Source organism: Theropithecus gelada, chromosome 11, assembly GCF_003255815.1.
Source record: "Theropithecus gelada isolate Dixy chromosome 11, Tgel_1.0, whole genome shotgun sequence".
Taxonomy (NCBI): domain Eukaryota; kingdom Metazoa; phylum Chordata; class Mammalia; order Primates; family Cercopithecidae; genus Theropithecus; species Theropithecus gelada.
In genome coordinates, this window is record NC_037679.1 from 82,399,502 (window position 1) to 82,413,235 (window position 13,734).

A 13,734-nucleotide genomic window follows, 5' to 3' on the forward strand; every position below is an offset into this window, starting at 1 on the left:
TAGAATAGAGGCTGGGCACAGTGGCTCATGCCTATAATCCCAGCACTTTGGGAGGCTGAGGTGGGCGGATCACCTGAGATCAGGAGATCGAGACCATTCTGGTCAACATTGTGAAAACCCGTCTCCTACTAAAATACAAAAAATTAGCCAGGCGTGGTGGTGCGCACCTGTACTCCCAGCCACGCAGGAGGCTGAGGCAGGGGAATCCCTTGAACCTGGGAGGCAGAGGTTGCAGTGAGCCGAGATAGCGCCACTGCACTCCTGCATGGACAACAAGAGCAAAACTCCATCTCAATAAAAGAAAAGAAAAGAAAAGAAAAGAAAAGAAAAGAAAAGAAAAGAAAAGAAAAGAAAAGAAAAGAAAAGAAAAGAAATAGTAAACATAAAAGTAAATAATTAGCCAGGTGTGGTGACATACGCCTATAGTCCTAGCTACTCAGAGGGGTGAGGCAGGAGGATTACTTGAGCCCAGAACGTCAAGGCTCCAGTAAACTATAATCAAGCTACTGCACTCCAGCTTGAATGACAGAGTAAGACCCTGTCTCAAAAAAATAGAATGTGGTACAAGCGACGCTGTACAGTTTCCAAGGCAAGGTCATAAAAGGCAATGTAGCTGCTGGGATGCTCTTTCAGGACACTTGTCTTTAGTAGTAAGCCATCATGTTGCAAAGAAACCCAACCTAACCACACAGAGAGGAACTGTGGCCTTAGCTGACAGCCACCATTCATGACGGAACACGCCCTTCAGAAGATTCCAACACCCAGTCCTTAAGTTTCTAGCTGAGGTCCTAGATACTGCAGAGCAGGCAGGCTGTCCCTGCTGGGCCCAGTACAAGCTCCTAAACAACAGAGTTCATGAGCAGAATATGTCAAGATTTGAGGTTATGAGTTTTAGAGCTATGGCAGCTAGAACAATACCCTAGAGGTGCTTGCACACATTGGCATAGGGAGCCACATAGTAGAAATGTTCATAGTAGTGTTGCTCCTAACAGCAGTGACAAACTGGCAAAAGGAAAGTGGATAAATATACTGTGGAAGAGCCACATGATGGACGACACAGGAATGAACACAAATGAAGTTGTGCTACTACTACATGTATTCAGTTAGGCAAATGTCGCAAGTGAAAAAAGTTGCAAAACAGTAAAGACGGTATTAAGGCCAGGCGCGGTGGCTCAGGTCTGTAATCCCAGCACTTCGGGAGGCCAAGGTGGGTGGATCGCGAGGTCAGGAGATCGAGATCATCCTGACTATCACGGTGGGGAAAAAAAAAAAAAAAAACAGTAAAGACAGTATTAACAGCATTATTTTTTTTTTTTTTTGAGACAGAGTCTCATTCTGTCACCCAGGCTGGAGTGCAGAGGCGCAATCTCAGCTCACTGCAAGCTCTGCCTCCCAGGTTCACATCATTCTCCTGCCTCAGCCTCCTGAGTCTCAATCTCCTGACCTCATGATCCACTTGCCTTGGCCTCCCGAAGTGCTGGGATTACAGGTGTGAGTTACCGCGCCCGGCCCAGTACTGATAGCATTTATAAAAGTTTCAAGATATGCCAAAGAAGTAACACTAATTAAGGATACATACATACACATATGACCATACAAAGACAAGGGAATGATATTTACACAATTTAGATCAGTTACTCCCAGGAAGACAGAATTGATCAGAAAAGGGTACACAGGGGATGTCAACTGCATTTGTAGTATTTTATTTCTTAAGATGGGTGGTGAATTCATACGTATGTTACATTATTCTTTATATCTTTTTATGTACCTAAAATATTTCAAATGTAAATGTTTAAATTGAAATGAATCAATAAAAGCTGAATGTGTCAACATGGCAAATCTCAGAAACAATGTTGAAAGGGAAAAAAACAGGTTGCGGCAGGATATATGCAATGCAATACAATTCATACATAGCTCAAGAACACATAAAACATTACTAAACATTGTTTACAAACACATGCACATGTAGTAGAAGCAAAAAGAACTGCATGAGGATAACACAGCATATTTAACAAAGTGGGTACCTCTAGGGTGGAAAAGAGAGGAATAGAAGACAGTGTTTCATTCTATCTAGAGAAGGCTAGAACGGTATTCGTTATATTATTCTCTATACTTTTCTGTACGCTTGAAGTGTTAGATATGATAAATGCAAAGTCAGTGTATCACTGGCTACATTAATACAATTTCAGCTAAAAACAACGCATTCTAGCTATCCTTTGCTGCTTCATCACTACTCAAACGTAATTGTGGTGGGTTTGTGAATAATTCGAAACAATGACATCCCAGGCTGTGCGCGGTGGCTAACGCCTGTAATCTCAGCACTTTGGGAGGCTGAGGCAGGCAGATTACTTGAGGTCGGGAGTTCGAGACCAGCCTGACCAACATGGAGAAACCCCATCTCTACTAAAAATACAAAATTATCTGGGCATAGTAGTGCAAGCCTGAAATCCCAGCTATTTAGGAGGCTGAGGCAGAAGAATCGCTGGAACCTGGGAGGCGAAGGTTGCGGTGAGCCAAGATTGCGCCATTGCACTCTAGCCTGGGCAACAAGCGTGAAACTTTGTCTCAAAAAAAAAAAAAAAAAGAAAGAAAGAAACAATGACATCCCAGTAGCAATGAATATACTTAGTACCAGTTCAAGTGATTCTCCTGCCTCAGCACCCCGAGTAGCTGGGACTACAGGCATGCACCACCATGCCTAGCTAATGTTTTGTACTTTTAGTAGAGGTGAGGGTTTCACCACATTGGCCAGGCTGGTCTCAAACTCCTGACCTCAGGTGATCCGCCCGCCTCAGTCACCCAAAGTGCTGGGATCATAGGTGTGAGCCATCACACTCGGTCTAGTAGCAGATCTTAAGGTCTGAATACCATTTACCATGAAAAAGAACCACAACTCAACAGAAAAAATGACTGATTCTAGGCTGGGGCTTTGAAAAGTACAAGATGAGCCTGGAACACAGTGCTGTGCCAGGAAATATGGACATGCTCAAAGAATGACAAAAGCATGTCAAAAAGGTACGGGACCAGCCTGATGTGTGTCCCACTGGCCAAACTTGGGACACCATGAGTATCAAAATAATCATGGTAACGAACTGTAATTCACTGAGTAAAATAAGAATCCAACAATCTTATTTACTGATATAACAAAGTAAAGGACATGCGCTTTAGTAGTAGGATCCTAGCTACTCAGGAGGCTAAGGCAGAAGGATTGTTTACTCCAGCCTGGACTACAAAGCAAGGACTTGTCTCTAAAGGCAAATAATAGATAAGTCAAGGAAAGAGGGAAGCTCCTTTCAGTCAAATGCAGAAGGAATACAAAATTAGAAAAAAAACACCACAGTATGTGCTTCTTTGAGGCGAGACTCCTCATGGAAGCTAAAGCTAGAAGGTAAAAGCTTGATGAGAAAAAGGCTGGGTGCAGTGGCACATGCCTGTAATCCCTGCACTTTGAGAGGCTGAGGCGGGAGGAACGCGTGAGCCCACGAGTTTGAGACCAGCCTGGGCAACATGGCAAAACCCTGTCTCTACCAGTGATACAAAAATTAGCCAAGTATGGTGGTGTGCACCTGTAATCCCAGGTACTCAGGAGGCTGAGGCAGGGGCATCACTTGAACCTGGGAGGCACAAGTTGCAGTGAGTCGAGATCATGCCATTGTACTCCAGCCTGGGCAACCAGGCAAGACTCCATCTCAAAAAAAAAAAAAAAAAAAAAGTTAAATAATTGTCCAGGCATAGTGGCATGTGCCTGTGGTCCTAGCAACTTGGGAAGCCAAGGTGGAAGAATCACCTGAGCCCAGGGAGGTTGAGGCTTCAGTGAGCTGTGATCGCACCACTGCACTCCAGCCTGGGCAACAGAGTGAGACCCTGTCTCAAAAAAAAAAAAAAAAAAAAGAAAAGAAAAGGAAAGGAAACGTAATATGTAATTACAGTATGCTACCACAGCTTAACTGTGAACAATATTTATACAGATGTAATAAATGATATATAATTTCCATTTTAAGACACCATTGATTATAAATTGCACCACTATTTTACAAATTACTAAAAGAAAAAAATACTGCTTCACGCCTATAATCTCAGCACTTTGGGAGGCCGAGGCGGGCAAATCAAGAGGTCAAGAGATCGAGACCAGCCTGGCCAGCATGGTGAAACCATGTCTCTACTGAAATACAAAAATTAGCTGGTGGTGTGCGCCTGTAGTCCCAGCTACTCAGGGGGTTGAGGGAGAATTGCTTGAACCTGGGAGGCAGAAGTTGCAGTGAGCCAAAATCATGCCACTGCACTCCAGCCTGGGCGACAGAGAGGGATTCTATCTCAAAATATATATACACACACACACACACACACACACACACGTATATACACACACACACACAAACACACATACATGAATCACATGGGAAGGAGCAGAAGTGTCTGTGTTGCAGCAAATGGTGTAAGAAAGCCACACTGTGACCCTGCAGAGGAGAAAGTCACTGTATCTGAAACTGATGGAAAAAAATGAGAGAGCAATATAAGAATATTATTTGTAAACATGGAGGAAAATGCTAGAAGAAATAGCTAAAAGAGCTGAAAGTAACAGCCTCTAGGGTAGGATACTAAGAGGTAAGTAGGGAAGACTGCTGTTTTTCATGAGATGCAAATCTAAAGCAATTAGATAGAAAACTTCAACAGCCTAAATACTTCCGGATTACTTATGTATCATAATATCCTGAAAAGGGACGTTAAGAAAAATTTAGAAGCCAGGTGCAGTGGCACACACCTGTAGACCCAGCTACTCAGAAGGCTGAGAGGAGACTGCTTGAGCCCAGGGGCTTGAGGCCAGCCTGGACAACATGGCGAGACCCTGTCTCTAAGAACAAAAAGAAAGAAAAATTTACAAAAAAATAAGCAACCTGAAACCTAATCTAGTTTCACTGTTATACAAATCCAAATTTTAAGTGAAATTATATCAAAGTGAAAAAATATAATCAAACCTGCTCTAAATCTGGTTCATAGCATTTTATCCTGCCAGACACACAGATGTTAAGATAGCTTGAAAGTTGACCTGATGCAGACACAGGCTTTTTTTTTTTTTTAAGTTGACCTGCTAGAAACAGAAAAGATCTGGGAGTGATGCCATCGTTCTAAGTATCTGACTTCTTGCTGCAAGGCAAGACCCAATTGGCTCCATTAGGAAGGTACATATTCACAGTTGCTGCAAAGTTATGTAAAACTAAAATAAAGGCCAGGTGCGGTGGCTCATGCCTATAATCCCAGCACTTTTGGAGGCCGAGGCAGGTGAATCACCTGAGGTCAGGAGTTCGAGACCAGCCTGGCCAACATGGGAAAACCCCAACTCTACTAACAATACAAAAATTATCTGGGCGCAGTGGTAGGCACCTGTAATTCTAGCTACTTGGGAAGCTGAGGTGAGCGGATCACTTGAGCCCAGAAGGTCAAAGCTGCAGCGAGTTGAGCTTGTGCCACTGCACTCCAGCCTGGGTGTCAGAGTGAGACGCTGTTTCAAAATAAATCAATAAAAAATAAAATAAGCCTAGAAAGTCATAATCACTTGTAAGAGTATAATACCTAAATTACTTTTAGCCAATCACATGATTAAGTTACTATTATTCGTTACTTACATCTTGAAACATTTTGTTCTCTTGTTTTAGTTCAGCTTCTTTATCATCTGAGAGTTTGTAAGCATTCTCAAACGCTTCTTCTAAATCTTGCAGTCTAGATTTTAGTCGAATGATGGTATTGTCTTTTTCTTTACTGCTTGTTCTCATTTCCTCAATTCGTTCCTGCAAAAGTTTGGAAGCACTGCTGGCTGCACTGAAGCGTTCTCTCAAATCATTCTACAAAACAAAGACAAACATTTTTTTTTCTTTTTTTGAGATGGGAGTCTCGCTCTGTTGCCCAAACTGGAGTACAATGGCGCAATCTTGGCCTACTGCAACCTCCACCTCCTGGGTTCAAACAATTCTCCTGCCTCAGCCTCCTGAGAGCTGGGATTACAGGCGCCCACCACCACTCCTGGCTAATTTTTTGTATTTTTGGTAGAGACAGGGTTTCACTATGTTGGCCAGGCTGGTCTCAAAAGCCTGACCTCAAGTAATCCACAGGTCTCAGCCTCCCAAAGTACTGGGATTACAGGCATGAGCTACCATGCCCAGCCCAAAATTTATGAAAAAATAGATGCCTCAATAAGAGCTAATAAATTATGGGCATTAAAAAATGAACAAAACATAGAAATGGAAATAAATAAATCTATTTTGTTGTATTCTGAGATGGAGAGTCCAGAAAGAATAGTTCTACTGGAATACCAGCCCCTGACATTATCATACGGTATACAGGAAACTACCATCTATGGCACTTTGATTCTAGGACTCACCTAATAGCTCCTACAGTTCACTTTAATAAGGAAAAAATAACCACTGCTATTAGGGAAATTATTTTGAAAGCATAGCTGGACTTTGTTGCCCAACATCAACATTTAGGGAGGAGAAAAACATTTCATACCCTCTCACTATGAAAATACAGGAAATTCAAAACCCATCTGATATGTTAATATTCATTCAACAATCATTTCTGGAATACCCACTAGGTGCCAGGCACTAGGTTGCTAGATTAACAAAATCTTTTTGTTGTTAAGATTAACAAAAAAGACAATAGTCCCTAATGTCATGAAGCTTAGGAGGAGAGGAACTAAAAAAGTAAACAGGCCAGGCACTGTGGCTCACAGCGGAAATCCCAGCACTTTGGGAGGACTGCTAGAGCCCAGGAGTTTAAGATCAGCCTGGGCCACATAGCCTGTCTTGACAAAAAATTTTAAAAATCAGTCGGGTGTGGTGGTGCGTGCCTACAGTCCCAACTACTCAGGAGGCTGAGGTGGAAGGATCACTTGAGCCCGAGAGGCTGAGACTCAAGTGGAGCCATGACGGCTGCATAGCACTCTAGCCTGGGCGACGAAGTGAGACCCTGTCTCCAAAAAAAAAGGGCAAAGATAAAAACAACATATAAAACAAAATAGGCTGGGTGCCTGTAACCCCAGCACTTGGGGAGGCTGAAGCGGGCAGATCACCTGAGGTCAGGAGTTCGAGACCAGCCTGGCCAACACAGCGAAAACCTGTCTCTACTAAAAATACAAAAATTAGCTGGGCTTGGTGGCGGGCATCTGTAATCCCAGCTATTCAGGAGGCTGAGGCAGGAGAATCCCTTGAACCAGGGAGGCAGAGGTTGCAGTGAGCCAAGATCACACCATTGCACTCCAGCCTGGGCAACAAGGGCGAGACTCCGTCTCAACAGAAAACCAAAACAGACGTTTTCCACCAAAATTTTGTTCATAAGGTTATATGTATCTCATACATATACACACTACTCTGTGATAACTATTATGCATTTCATCTTCTAATAGATATTAAAAATAAAACTTGTAAACAGACTTTGAGAAACTTTTGACCCTTAAAAAGACTGCCTTACACAAAGGTAATACACAAAGATTGCCTTACAAAAGGGAATAACAAAGGTCTTTGTTCAGAAAGAAAAAAAGTTATGTGTAAAAAAATAAAACTTGGTAATGCGTGGGGGTAAAAAGTAATTTTAGCATAAAAAGTTTATGCACTTCTAGTTATATACCCAAGTAAACTAAAAACTTATGTGGCACATAAAATCTTGTAGACAAACACTCATAGCAATATAATTTAAATAGCAAGGAAGTATATAATCTAAACATTACCTGATAAATGTAAACAAAAATGGGGTATTATTCACAGAATGAAACATATTCAGCCATAAAAAGGAATGAATACTGATATGTTACAACATGGATGAACCTTGAAAATATTAAATACTAAGTGAAGAAGTCAGACACGAAAGGTCAGTCTAGGATTTCATTTATATCAATGTTCAGAAAAGGCAAATGCACAGAGAAAGAAAACTGAGTAGTGGTTGCCAGGGTGTGGAAGGACAGAATGAGGGGGGGGGTGACGGCTAAGGGGTGGGGATTTTTTTTTTTTTTTTTTTGAGGAAAATGTCCTAAAATTGATTATGGTGGATGCCCAACTCTAAATATACTAAAATTCGTGGAATTGTATACTTTAAAAGGGTAAGTTTTATGGTATGCAAATTATATCACAAAAAATTTAAAAAACAATTTTTGAGACAGGGTCATGCTCTCTTGCCCAGGCTACAGTGCTGTGGCACAATCATGGTCACTGCAGCCTCAACTTCCTGGGATTAAGTCATCCTCCTGCCTCAGTCTCCCAAGTAGCTGGGACGACAGCTGTAAACCACCATGCCCGGCTAATTTGTAGAGACAGAGGTCTCTGTATGTTACCCAGGTTGGTCTCGAATTCCTGGGCTCAAGCAATCCTCTCACCTCAGTCTCCCAAAGTGCTAGGATTACTAACATGAGCCACCGCACCTGGCCAAAGGTAAGTTTTAAAAGGGTAAAGTTTAGGCCAGGTGCAGTGGCTCACACCTATAATCCCAGCACTCTGGGAGGCCGAGGCGGGTGGATCACAAGGTCAGGTGTTAGAGACCAGCCTGACTCACATGGCGAAACCCCGTCTCTACTAAAAATACAAAAATTAGCCCGGTGCAGTGGCATGCATCTGTAGTCCCAGCTACTAGGGACACTGAGGCAGGAGAATCACTTGAAACTGGGAGGCAAAGGTTGCAGTGAGCCAAAATCGCACAACTGCACTCCAGTCTGGGTGACAGAGTGAGACTCCGTCTCAAAAAAAAAAAAAAAAAAAAAAGGCACAGTGGCTCACGCCCGTAATCCCAGCACTTGGGAGGCCGAGGCAGGAGGATCACAAGGTCAGGAGATCGAGACCATCCTGGCTAACACGGTGAAACCCCATCTCTACTAAAAAATACAAAAAATTAGCCGGGCGTGGTGGCAGACTCCTGCAGTCCCAGCTACTTAGGACGCTAAGGCAGTTGACAATGGCGTGAACCTGGGAGGTGGAGCTTGCAGTGAGCCAAGATTGCGCCACTGCACTCCAGCCTGGACGACAGAGCGAGACTCCATCTCAAAAAAAAAAAAAAAAAAAAAAAAGGTAAAGTTTATACTATTATATGAAGCCAACAGCACTAAAAATATAAGCTTCATAAGCCTTCCTTAAAAAGACAAGAAACATAACTGATGTTATCATGAAATAATTCATTTGTCTTACCAGAACTCCCACCAAAAAAAGAGTACTTACCACTTCAATTTCCAGTAAGTTATTCTTATTTTCAAGTGTTCTCACGCGACTAGTAGCTTCATGCAAAGCACTATCTAATTGGCCACATCTAAAAACCATAAATTTAGTTTCAATTAGAAGATAAAATTATTACCTTTAAAAGTATTACATAAATCTAACCAATTATCTAATATATAACACAAGACAAATTCTCCAGTGTTAGCTAAGACTCAGGATGCCATTTTAGTAGAATATATCCAATGAATCTAATAATATAGTACGTAGAGAAAAGACTAAAATTGGCCAGGCACCGTGGCTCACACCTGTAATATCAACACTTTGGGAGGCTGAGGCAGGCAGATCACTTGAGGCCAGGAGTTCGAGATCAGCCTGGCCAACATGGTGAAACCCCATCTCTACTAAAAATACAAAACATAGCTGGGCATTGTGGCACGTGCCTGCAGTCCCAGCTACTCAGGAGGCTGAGGTGGGAGGGTGGCTTGAACCTGGGAGGCTGAGGTTGCAATGGGCTGAGATCACGCCACTGCACTCCAGCCTGAGTGACAGAGTGAGAACCTGTCTCGAAAAAAAAAAAAAAAAAGCCTAAAATTATTTTTTAAAATATAAAAAAAAGATGTACATAAAATAGCTTGGTTTAGTTATGAAAAAAATCTGTATCTACACGTATGCATTATGATTTCTGGAAAAATGCAAAAAATTAAATTTGGGATTTGGGACTAGAGGTTGGGGTAGGGAGATTTACTTTTTTTTTTTTTTTTGGAGACAGGATCTCACTCTGTAACCCAGGCTCAAGTACAGTGGTGCAATCACGGTTCACTACAGCCTCAACCTTCTGGGCTCAAGCAAGTCTCCTGCCTCAGCCTCTTGAATATGCACCACCACATATAGCTAACTTGATTTTTTGTAGAGATGGGATCTCACTTTGTTGCCCAGGCTGGTCTCAAACTCCTGGACTCAAGCGATCCAATTTACTTTTCATATTATGTCCTTCTGTACTATTTCAAATTTAGCATGAATATAACTATTCTTATAATTAACTTCCTTTGTAAAGTTAATTATCACAGACCCTCAAAATAACAAAATACATAGAATTCAGTTACCATTTTGACTCAGTGTTTAACACAGTATGAATAATAAAAGCTTTATTTATTTAGCACTGACTATACACCAGGTCTTTAGGCACGTTCCATTTATCCTCACAATTCTGTCCATTAAGATTATCATTGGTCCCAGCTGGGCGTGGTGGCTCACGCCTGTAATCCCAGCACTTTGGGAGGCCAGGGTGGGTGGATCACGAGGTCAGGAGATCGAGACCATCCTGGCTAACACGGTGAAACCCTGTCTCTACTAAAATACAAAAAATTAGCTGGGCATGGTGGTGGGCGCCTGTAGTCCCAGCTACTCAGGAGGCTGAGGCAGGAGAATGACGTGAACCTGGGAGGCGGAGCTTGCAGTGAGCCGAGTTCACGCCACTGCACTCCAGCCTGGGCGACAGAGAGAGATTCCGTCTCAAAAAAAAAAAAAAAAGAAAGAAAAAACAGATTATCATTGGTCCCATTTTACAGTTGAGAAAACAAAAACAGTTCAGTTCCTCACTGAAAGTCACACAGGTTGTAAGCAGTCACACTGGGAGCATAAGCTGGGCACTCGGAGTTCATGCTCCTAACCACTGTGCATTAATGCAGCTCAGACATGAAATACTGATAAGACTATTCTTTAAAAAAAAAAAAATCACGCAAATAGTTAAGTGTGTTAATTGTATTTGACTTTTTTCAGTACTATGGATTCTAATGTGCCAGGGGATCACTGTCCCAAGTTCCACATCCATGACATAGTAATCTGATATCACAGCTGGCTAATGGCTCCATTTGTAACACCAGGGGAATTCTCCAATTTGCAATTTTAAGTTTGAAAAACAATCAGTGTATATGCTGATAACAATGGGGTTTTTTTTGTTGTTTTTTTGGGGGTTTTTTTTTTGTTTGTTTTTTTTGAGACGGAGTCTGGCTCTGTCGCCCAGGCTGGAGTGCAGTGGCCAGATCTCAGCTCACTGCAAGCTCCGCCTCCTGGGTTCACGCCATTCTCCTGCCTCAGCCTCCCGAGTAGCTGGGACTACAGGAGCCCACCATGTTGCCTGGCTAGTTTTTTGTATTCTTTTTAGTAGAGACGGGGTTTCAACGTGTTAGCCAGGATGGCCTCGATCTCCTGACCTCGTGATCCGCCCATCTCGGCCTCCCAAAGTGCTGGGATTACAGGCTTGAGCCACCATACCCGGCCAACAATAGTTTTTATCTTGGGGGAATCATTTCTCCAGTTCTAAATGACTGCCATTTATTTTGTTTCTACTGTCCTCTGTAACACAGCTTTTTTTTTTTTTAACCATAAGCCAGATCAAATCTTTTTTGGGAAGAGGAGAAAATAATGTACAGCTATTCATTTCACACAGTGATTACATCTACTCCAGTAACCAAGCCTGCCACTGTTAACTGCTATAACACAGCCATTTACTTAAAACCCTGGCTTCCAATTTGCTCCACCTATATTTGCTCATTGCTCTATATGCTCAAACATCTTCTAGTCATAAAAATATTTTAACTGGCTATAAGTTACTCTAGGTACCTTCTTTAGGACTCTGTGTTTAACCTTCAAAAGTTCACTGGTGGGCTTCTTTCATACTTGTTTTCCTACAGGAAGTAACTGCAGTCATCTTTGCTTTATTTTTTTTTTTTTTGAAACTGAGTCTCACTCTGTCACCCAGGCTGGAGTGCAGTGACACAATCTCGGCTCACTGCAACCTCCGCCTCCTGGGTTCAAGCGATTCTCCTGCCTCAGTCTCCTGAGTATCTGGGATTACAGGTGAGCACCACCACATCCAGCTACTTTTTGTATATTCAGTAGAGACAGGGTTTCAATATGTTGTCTAGGCTGGTCTTGAACTCCTGACCTCAAGCGATCTGCCTGCCTCTGCCTCCCAAAGTGCTGGGATTACAGGTGTGAGCCACCACACTCAGCCTCATCTTTGCCTTCTAAACAAAAACAATAACAAAAAACCCAACTTCCATAACCTGCTATCTACTGTCTTTGTCCTAAAAAACCTAAACCTGTCTCTTTTCTTTTGGTTTGGCTCTTTTTCAAATTACTTTTTCCTACCATCGTACCCCCATACGATGCAAAATGAAAGCTATAGAAACATTCAAGAATAAGACAGCCATGTTAACTGCCAGCAACCAAAACTACTTACAGTATAAAGGCTAGTTTTCCCATAACTTTGAAAGTTAAACTGTTAACCAGATGGAAGATTTTAGTTCCCTCCTAAGCTCTTTGAAGTGAGCTTTGTCTTTTCTCCTTAGAGAACTCCTTGCTATCAGCTAGACCTGCATCAATTTTCAATCTATTTAAGTCCTGTTTATTTATTTAGAGACAGGGTGTCGTTCTGTCACCCAGGCTGGAGCGCAGTGGCACAACTTCAGTTCACCGTAGCCTCGACCTCCTGAGCTCAAGCAATCCTCTCACCTCAGCCTCCCCAGTAAGTGGGACCACGGGTACACGCCATCATGCCCAGCTAATGTTTTAATTTTTTGTAGAGACAGGGTTCCATTATGTTGCCCAGGTTGGTCTTGAACTCCTGAGCTCAAGACATCTGCCTGCCTCTGCCTCCCAAAGTGCTGGGTTACAGACATGAGCCACCATGCCTGACCAAGTCCCGTTTAACTGTAAAGTATGTTGCAAGGACTCTATTACTAATACTAGTGAAAGCATCAAATTTTCTAAGTGATTCTAATGTAAGTGTGAAGCTATCTTGAATATAAGGTCATTCTCCCCTGTATTTCTTTGTGGGTTTTTTTGGAATGGGAATTACAGTATTTTAATGGGCCTATTAAAAAGGTTGAGAATTGCCACAGGACATAAGCCATAGACTTATTAGGAAGTCCATAGTACTATTCCTCCCATCAATGACATTACTCTGCATATACAAAATTCACTAAACTGTTTCAGTATTTTGCCCATGTGAAACAAATGGCTCCATGTCAGTTATTATAGCTTCAAAAATACTTAGGCAAACATGACTGTTAAAATTTCAAATCCAAAGTATATGTTTTCAATGTGTTTTCTCACATTATACTTCTGTGAAAATAACACATCCGAGGTGGAGAAAACTTCACAGCTAAATTATAAATTTTACCTGTCCACAAGAATTTGATTGGTTATCTTCCAATCTTCAACTGCAGAGATTTCTTTTGCCTCCAGCTTCTGTTTCAAACTATTTATTTCTGATTCATAATAAGCTCGAAGATCTGCAATGTGTCGAGCATGCTTTTCCTTCAGGTTCTGCCTAATCCTTATTCGTTGAGAATAAAAAATATATATTAGGAAAGCTATCCTCAGTCTCCACCCCACAAGAGAAACCAAGAACACAATGATTCTCATGGGCAAAAATATAGCATATTTCCTTTGCATACTACAAAATATATAGATTAATACACAAAAAGTTGACAATCGAGTGAAAGAGTTTTTATATGCTCCATCTTAAAAATGCTAA

At 41.9% G+C, this 13,734-nt stretch overlaps 1 protein-coding gene across 2 annotated transcripts in view; it reads right to left on the minus strand.

Moving 5' to 3' along the window:
* Positions 1 to 13,734, minus strand: part of MPHOSPH9 (M-phase phosphoprotein 9) — a 79,163-nt gene that overhangs the window by 32,695 nt on the left and 32,734 nt on the right. For both annotated transcript variants that reach the window (XM_025401015.1, XM_025401016.1), the window contains exons 11-13: positions 13,378 to 13,533; positions 9,195 to 9,282; positions 5,625 to 5,840 (exon numbers count right to left, since the gene is read on the minus strand). In XM_025401015.1, coding sequence (XP_025256800.1) covers positions 5,625 to 5,840; positions 9,195 to 9,282; positions 13,378 to 13,533 — 460 coding nt within the window. The remainder of the gene's footprint in view (positions 1 to 5,624; positions 5,841 to 9,194; positions 9,283 to 13,377; positions 13,534 to 13,734) is intronic.